The sequence below is a fragment of the Mastomys coucha genome, chromosome X, assembly GCF_008632895.1.
Source record: "Mastomys coucha isolate ucsf_1 chromosome X, UCSF_Mcou_1, whole genome shotgun sequence".
NCBI lineage: Eukaryota > Metazoa > Chordata > Mammalia > Rodentia > Muridae > Mastomys > Mastomys coucha.
In genome coordinates this window covers 112,074,342-112,083,177 of record NC_045030.1, presented here as the reverse complement: position 1 = coordinate 112,083,177, position 8,836 = coordinate 112,074,342, and the positions used below count along the sequence as shown (strand labels likewise).

The 8,836-nt window shown below is 36.8% G+C and overlaps 1 protein-coding gene across 1 annotated transcript in view; it reads left to right on the top strand.

The window, feature by feature from the left end:
• The first annotated feature begins 471 nt into the window (after nt 1-471).
• Chm (CHM Rab escort protein) overlaps nt 472-8,836 on the top strand; it is a 146,752-nt gene continuing 138,387 nt past the window's right edge. The window contains exon 1 of the mRNA XM_031367171.1: nt 472-545. Coding sequence (XP_031223031.1) covers nt 497-545 — 49 coding nt within the window. The 5' untranslated portion in view covers nt 472-496. The remainder of the gene's footprint in view (nt 546-8,836) is intronic.

The window sequence follows — 8,836 nt, the reverse complement described above, 5'->3', positions numbered from 1 at the left end:
AAAAAAAGACACAGAGTATAGTTGGACAGTATCAGTATTAGTATACAATGAAAAGAGAGGCCTCTGTTCTAAAAATACAAGTACAGACACTCTAGGGTAACAGTTTTCCTGGACTGAATGATTCCTTTGTTCAAAGTGAGCTCTTTTGAATTTCACTACTGCCTGAGCATCTCTGACCAATTTTTGCTTGGTAATTGTCAAAGGGATATACAGACTTTCCTCATTCATCCTTGCTTGAGGAGTCGAATATTTACATTTCGTTTCCATATCAAACCTATAGGATAAGTAAGGTATTTCCCTGAAGTATGTGAAATTGATCGAGGTTTTACCATTCGCATTAACATTTTAAATACTACTCCTTTGTTGCCTACCTGCACCCGCCTCCTTAGAACTACAACACCCAGAATGCACTGTTTTTCCTTCCGCTTTCTACCGAGGGAGTGCCTTAGAAATTCACAACTACAAACTACAGTCACATGACACGCTTCCTGTCAAGATGGCGGATAATCTCCCTTCGGACTTTGATGTGATCGTAATAGGGACGGGTATGTGTGGCCCTGATTTTTCCTGGAAAAAATATTGGAGATCATTCTCGCCTTTTATTTTATCTGTCAGTGGTGAGGGTTGGCAAGAAACGGCCGGGGTCGAGCCTGGGAGGGAGAACAGGAAGGAAGTGAGGTAGTCTGGAGTCAGCGCGGGACTTGGCAGCTCCAGGGAGGGGCTTGGACCCGCGGTGTTTTGCGCCTTTTGAGTAGGGGTCGATCTGGTCGATGCCGATTGCCGAGGTTGGTTGCTGCGGTGATTCCTGTTAATTTCCTTAGAGGAGGGTGGGTTTGCAGTGTCATGAGAATGGAGGGTCGGGATTTGATCAATGGAGACGCCATTGGCACAAATAATTGCCACCTTCCCTCCTTGTTGATTTCAAGGTTATATTCCCATCATTTTGTGTCGCCATTTCATAGAACACCCCCGCCCCCATGTACTTACATGATTCTAGGCACTTTACAGCTCAGATGAAGCCTAATTGGCAGTTTTATGAGAATGATACTCAGTCATTCTTTTACTCAAGGAAAGGAAACGTATTCTTTTCTGTTGTGTTGAGTAGCTTAAAGAATTTTTTTCTTGAGGTAGCCACTATTGTTTCATTACGAAGTTTAAAACATCCTAGTTTATGATGCAGAAAGGAAGCATCTTTTCTGTCACCCATCCATACACCACAACTAGATGTGCTGTGAGAGTAAGCTTCACTGTTCCACATCCCGGGTCTGACCTCACTTCTTGCTTTTCCATCATTAGTTCTCCATGTTTTGGGTGGAGCCAGAAATCCTTTTCAGCTTCTAGTTGACTAGTTATCCTAATAACACTTGGCAACAATTAACAGTTCTTTTCTTAACTAGAAGGGATGTAGTTTGCGTAGGATAAAAGATAGTTTGAGGAGGGCAGGGATTCCACTGTCTTAGAATGTGGTAGGCCACATGAAGCTTTGGTGAATGGGATCCTGCCCATTGTGTTAAGGAATTGTTTGCTTTCTTACCAAACAGTGAGAACACCCATGTTTTCAGGTTTAGAGTAAAAATAATAACAACTCGTTTTCAAATGCTTACCATTCCTTACTCTGGACTAAGCACATCATATAATCCGGATAACAACCTTGCAAAAATTGGTATTCTTTTCAGTACACAGAAGAAGAGAAGCAGCCTGGAAGTCTAACTTGCCAAAATCACACAGCTAGTAAATGTCCAAAGGCCATTATCATCCAAGAAATGGAAAATTTTTTAATTGAAGTATGCTATCACAGATAGCAGAGAAACAAATTCCAGGGATCATGCAATAGAAGAGTCAGACACTCTCAGCATTTCCATTTCCACAGTTTTGAACATAAGGAAGGTAAATCTGGTAGCATTTACAGTATTATCCAGAACACAAATTCTCATATTCTAGATGTACCTGGGTAATTTTTCTCAAAACAGTGGGGCGGAGGGGGGGCCGAGGTGGGGGAGAGGGTGTTTATTCCCAACTTGAAGATAGCTGCACTGCAGCAACTAACCTGGTTGTACCTGCAGTGAGGAGATGTTAAAGGAGAGCTTGAAAGACTCAGTAGAAAGTTCACTTTCTCCAGTCTGCCTGCCTAAAACTGAAAACGCATCCATTTTAGAATAAGTCTTTTCAAAATTATACTTGAAGTCTATATTTATTTGGGTGGTTGTGTTATTTTTATCAAATATTTTAATTCTTTTAGATACATTACAAATGGAAACATTTGTGTTGAAAGTCATTTTTTAAATAAAAATCATTCTTATGATTTCAATCATTGCTTTTAATTGGCTTCATTTTTAAAGCCTTCTGATTTCTTTCTCAAATACACCACTGACTTTAAATGTATTGGCTTTATTAAATTAGTACTTAGGTAACCTATAGGAAAAGCAGTGTTTTATAACTTCAGTTCTCTTATCAAAAGCAGAATGAAGCAAGTCATTATAAGAAAGAGTAAAGGCATAAGCTGTGAGTTATATCTTCCTGTTAGCAATTTTTTAGTTAAAATGTCATCAAAAGACAATTGATTCGTCACATAGAATCATCCAAGAATATTTTAAAAGTTTGTCAACCTTACTGCATATTTACCTTCTGCATGACATGGTTTAAAGCTCTCCTTTAAGGTCATATTTTCAAGATATTATCAGAATACCTAAAGGAAGAGAATTAAGGTACAGTACTTGAATTGTTGGGGAAAGATTAAAAAGAAAATAGATTAAAGGAAAACCAATTGGAATCTCATTGGGGAGGAAAATGGACATAAATTCTTAGAATGTGATCTTTGGCTTCTGTACACAGTTGTCATTTCAGAATAGTTTGGCATTTAAAGTATAATTTTAGTGACAATTTTGTGGGGTATGGAAAAGTTGTCATTGGGTACAGGTCCTAAAGGTGATTTTTCTGGTAACTTGTTTGATCTCCAGCAAAGACGAGAAGTTACAAGTGCAGAAGAAATCTAAGTTAAAGGGTTATATGATAATGTTGATATGTGTCATCTACAGGAGCATTCTACAGCTCTTCACTTAGAATATATTGTTATTTTAGAAAGAATTCTGGCATGCTTAGAATATACCATAGCCACCTCATTTGGAGGCATATGTACTGTGATCAAGAATATGTTTGGGTGGTGCTGTTAGATGTACAAGTTACTGACAGTTTCTATCTATATAAGAAAGGTAATATACATGAAGTGGCATAATAGCTTGACATTGATTAGTGTAAATGCACATACATACAATCAATATTTGTGATACTTGACTGCTATGGAGTGCTTACTCCTGTTGTGGTTGTAATATTTAACATATTGTCTTTTCTTAGGAACTTTTTGGACTTCCTCAGAGTTAAAATTGTACAATTTTTCTTAAAACCATAGAACATTTTCATGTCATTGGTTATTTGTGCTTTCAGAACACCATGTAGGAATTGAGTCAGCATGCTATCCTTTCTTAATTATGATGCTTTATCTTTGGGCAGAAGTTCCTCCTCTAAGATACTATGTAAGCTAGCTTATTGAATTTCTTAGGTATTTCCTTAAAGAAGATAGATCTGTTCTCTTTTTCCACTCTCTCCCTCCAGTCTTATGCTGGTGGTCCTTGAACCTGGGCCTTTGCATAGGCTTTGGAAGTCCTGTACCTAGCCACATCCGCAGCCCTATTCATTGTTTTTTTAAGAGCTGTAAAGCTAATGCTTCTCTAAAGGATTTAGCTTGTGTTTAGGTAAAATTATATATGTGTGTGATTTGTAATGTAAATAAAGAAAATATTCAAGAAAAAAGGAATGACATTGTACTATTTACAGTACGGCTTCCCTCCCTGGCATTCCCCTATGCTCGAGCATAGAACACCCTCAGGCCCAAGGGCCACTCCTCCCACTGATGTCCAACAAGGCTATATCACTGGAGCCATGAGTCCCCTCCATGTGTACTCTTTGGTTGGTGGTCCAGTCCCTGGGAGCTCTCTGGGGTCTGGCTGGTTGACAGCACAATACCATTCTTGATGTTTCAAATTGCAACTCTGATGTAGTTACTTTTGAGTGGCTTCTCATTCAAGGAACTTAATACTTCTGTTAGCAGTAGAATACCATTTCTAAACCTTGGGGGATAATAATGCTGCAGGAAGTGGTGTAAAAACTGATATTTGCTAAATTGCATGGAAGCTAGGCTCAGTACAAGTGATTTCCCATACTTACATCTTAGGATGTTTGTGCTTCTGTTATCACAATGGGCACATATTCCTTCCCTATATCTCCGGTCTTATACCTACTTAGTGGCTTTCTTTTTTAAATTGCAAGTTGTCACTTTTCTGTAAAATTGATGAAATGGATGTATATCATACTACATATAATAAATGTTGAAATACATGTAATAAAGATATTATCTTTTTATACACAAAAATAATGCCTAGAAAACAGCAAGTAACTTAATAGTAAATAAAATTGAAAGTAGTTATTACAAAAGTCCTTTAGATTCATCAGTGTTAGACCTTCTATAGTGGTTTGAATATGTTTGGCTCAGGGCGTGGCACTGTTTGTAGGTGTGGCCTTGTTGGAGTAGGTATAGCCTTGTTGGAGGAAGTGTAGCCTTAAGAGCCAGCTGCCTGGAAGCAAGTCTTCTAGCAGCCTTCAGATGAAGATGTAGAACTCTCAGCTCCTCCTGCACCATGCCTGCCTAGACGCTGCCATGTTCCTGCCTTCATGATCATGGACTGAACCTCTGAATCTATAAGCCAACCCCAATTAAATGCTGTCCTTATAAGAGTTACCTTGGTCATGGTGTCTGTTCACAGCAGTAAAACCCTAAATAACTAAGACACTGTCCATGTCTTTTGCATACTTTTGCATGCATGTATCTCATTTGAGTAGTATAATAAGGTGATTGGTAGAATTTGAATCCCACATATGCTTCATGTGCCACATTAGGTACATCCTTACCCCTTCTTACGTTTCACCTTATTTCTAAATAGGATGAGCTCTGTTAAATATTGAAGAAATAATTCCTATAAAATGCTTACATAATGCAAGTGCTATTTTTATGGCCTGACAAGCCATACTGAAGTGCTTTTGTTATCATTAGTATTGCATGACGACATCAAGTAAGAGCTCATGATTTTCATGGAGTTACTGGACGGATGTTAATGTAAGGTCCATTGTCTTCTTCCCATTGGCTCCTTGCTTGGAAAGACCTTTGTTTATTACCACCTTTTTAAAAATCAGATTTTTGAATAGATTTATTATTCATTTTAATTGGGAACATAGTGTGTTGTGCTTTTTCATTGCTTAGAGATACTGTAGGAGGTAAAGAAAGCCTACAGATCTTGCTGTTTTAGTTTGTACTTCTTTGAGCTTTTTTTTTTTTTTTAAAGGAAAATCATCTTTTCTTCTTTCGAAACCTAACAAAGTAAGGAGGATTTATTAAATTCCGAGGATTCTCCAAGCTGCTCTGTAAATCATAAATTTGAGCCGGTCCCTCAGAGAGAGCCGCATCTGTTACTAGAGTTCCCTGGACAGCATCATTTTCATCTCCCGTGCTGCTTGTCATTTTCTCATTTTCTCCAGTGTTCTCATGATGTTTTGGATAACTCAGGCTACAGCAATTAAAATCAAATGTGGTTGCTCAACCTCACATTCTCATGTTTAACATAAAATCCCAATGCACAGAAACAATTATAATTCCATATAATTGACCTGTAACTTATGTGAAATCATCTGCCATTCAGTTTCAGTGCGAACTGCTAAGTTAGGCTGTGCCTGTTATGTGTATAAAGCCTTAAAGTTGTCTATGCCCAGTGTATAATCCATAGTATAGAAAGATTTGGAATTTGGGAGGCATATAGTTGTTGCTAGTAAAATAGGGATACTTTTCTAAAGATTTACTTTTTGTTTTTCTAATAGTTTAATTAAAGGACAGTATACAAAGAGACAGTAATTTGCCATAGTTAGTGATTTATTGGAACATGATTATAAGAGTTGACATGTTTTCATATTGAGGCAGATAGGGAAAACAAATAAGCAAAACAAACAACAATCTCTAACAAAAGAAACCAAACCAAACCAAAACCCCAAACAGATTACAAATAGTGGAGAAAACAGAGGCAACTTAATTTCTTTCTTCTCAAACTAGATTTTCAAAGTGCTTAGGCTGCTTTGAGTTTCTAGCATCTATTTTCCCCTCTCACTAGTGTTTTCTAGTACTATGCTTGTCCACATTAATTTGGTGAAATATTTGGTTTCTTAGTACTACCACGTCTGGAGTAAATATTATATCACATCAAGTAAATCTAGAACCTTACTTTTAGCCAACTTTGATCTAGGTTGGATAGGTTAGACAAGTCATTGTCACCTAAAATTGAGATGCTGAATTGAGCTTGTTGATTTTTTTCAAATGAAAAGAAACCCTGTATACTCTGAAGACTAGATTAGCTTACTCTAGGTTTGTGGTTGGCATTTTTTTTTTTTTAACTGATGCCAACAATAGCTTCATGTCCGGTCCTAATTATTAACATTATGACATTGGTGTCAGCTAGCCAACCATTTTATGGAGGCAAACAGGATGACCTAGTTATGTTTATTCCCCACCCCACCCCCCAAAAATGAGAAACAAACCAAAAAACAGAGAATTACAGTCACTAAAGCAGTGAGATCAGAAATTTTAGTCATGTTTTAGGATACAGGTTCTTTCAGTTAAATTTCATTCATTCCAAGATTTACAATCACATATTAATGATGTGGTTATGAGAATGATTCATCTTTCAGTATTGGCATTCATGTCTTATTTTTCATTATTGTGAACATGTTTTGCGGTTGCAGTCATTGCAGCAAATGCTAAAACTTGGTGTTCTTGGAAGAGAAGAGCTATGATGCATGCAGAGAGACACAGGCTCTCTGGGTTCCTTTTACTAAGAAAAAAAAGAACAGCTTTATTTTGCAGTTTGGTATCATGAAAGGACTGAACAGGGTTACTGGTAGTCAGGCTTAGCTAGAGGTCATAAGGGTCATTAGTGAATAGACTTCTCCAAAATGGTTCACCTAAAGGCATTATTTTCCTTGGGTTATCAGATGGCAATGCAGTTTTCTTCAAAGACATGTGATCACCCATGGGGAGGATAAACTGAGTCACAGGTTTACCCTTAAATTTAAGTTTGTCTTTGATGAAAGTCTTACAGGCCATCTGTATAGCAACAAACTTGATAAACAAATATTACTTTTTGACCACATACTTGATACACATATAATATTTCTTGTTTGAATTTGTATTTTATGACAGATAAGGCTGAATATTTATGTAGTTTGGCCACTACATTTCCTTTGTGAATTGCCTTAACCTATTCATTAGATCATTACCTGTCTTATTATTAATATGTAGTAATTAATTAACTTAATTTTTATTAACTTAATTTTTTCATGTATTCAAATACCATCATTATTTTGATTAGGACAGACTTACATGCTTGTTATAATATCCATCACTTTAGACTTTTATTATTTGTTTATTATCCATATTCTTGAAATCACTTCTAACTATTGCTAAGTATACAGTGTGGTATATTCATTGTGGTATATCATAGGTCACCAGAACTGACTCTTCTTGATGACTAACCTCTCTCCATTCTTCTTTCACCTTTCCCTAGTTTCTGTTATATCACTGTTCTCTTAACTTCTGTGAGATAGTGTCATGGATTCCATAAAGATCACATGGTATTTGTGTTTCTGTATTGACTTGTTTCACTTCACATACTATGTTGTTCCAGTTGGCAAGATTTTATTCTTTTTTTTAAAAAAATTATTTTATGTATAAGTATTTTGCTTGCATAAATGCATGTGCACTAGGTGCGAACTCAAGGAGATTAGAGAGGGGATTAGAACTGGCATTGTGTATGGATGGCTGTGAGTCACCATGTCTGTGCTGGAAATTGACCATGGTTCCTTTGGAAGAGCAACAAGTGCTCTTAACCCCTGAGCTATATCTCCAAGCCCCGATTTCATTCTTCTTTTTATAATGGCAGAATAGTGTTCCATTGTGCCTGTGTACTACCTTCTCTTTATTCATTCATCACATGACAGACATTTTAGTTTCTGTACCTTGGCTGTTGTGAATTAAAGTGTAATTAAGAATGTACTAGCTCCTTGGTTGGTGTCCCTGGGAGGCCTGCTTTTTTCTGAGGGAAGGTGGGGGAGGAGGTTGATCTGAGGTACAGGGGAGGTGGGGAGGACTGGGATGAGGTGAGGAGGGGAAACTGTGGTCAGGACGTAATATATGAAAGAAGAATTAAAAACCAAGAAAAGTCAAAAAAGAGTGTACTTGTCTCTTTAACATGAAGATTCATTCTTTTTGGTATATACCCAGTAGTGGGAAAGCTAGAAATAGCAGTAGTTCTATTGTTAGTATCTTGAAAAACCCTTATACTTTAAAAAAAATTTATTTATTTGATATATATGATGAGTACACTGTCATTGTCTTCAGATACAGCAGAAGAGGGCATCATTGCAACCATTGCAGATGGTTGTAAGCCACCATGTGGTTGCTGGGAATTGAACTCAGGACCTCTGGAAGAATAGTCAGTGCTCTTAACCTCTTAGCCACCTCTCCAACCCCCCCATACCATTTTTTTCACTGGCTATACAAATTTACATTCTTATTAACTGTATAAGAGTTTCTTTTTTCTCTGTATCCTCATTTTTTTTGTTTTTGGACTTTTCAGTTATTACGATAATGTTATAACTCAATCTTTTTATTTTATTTTTTAATTTATTTTATTTTATTTTTGCATTTCTTAGTTGAGAGATTTGTCATATATCTATTGGCTGT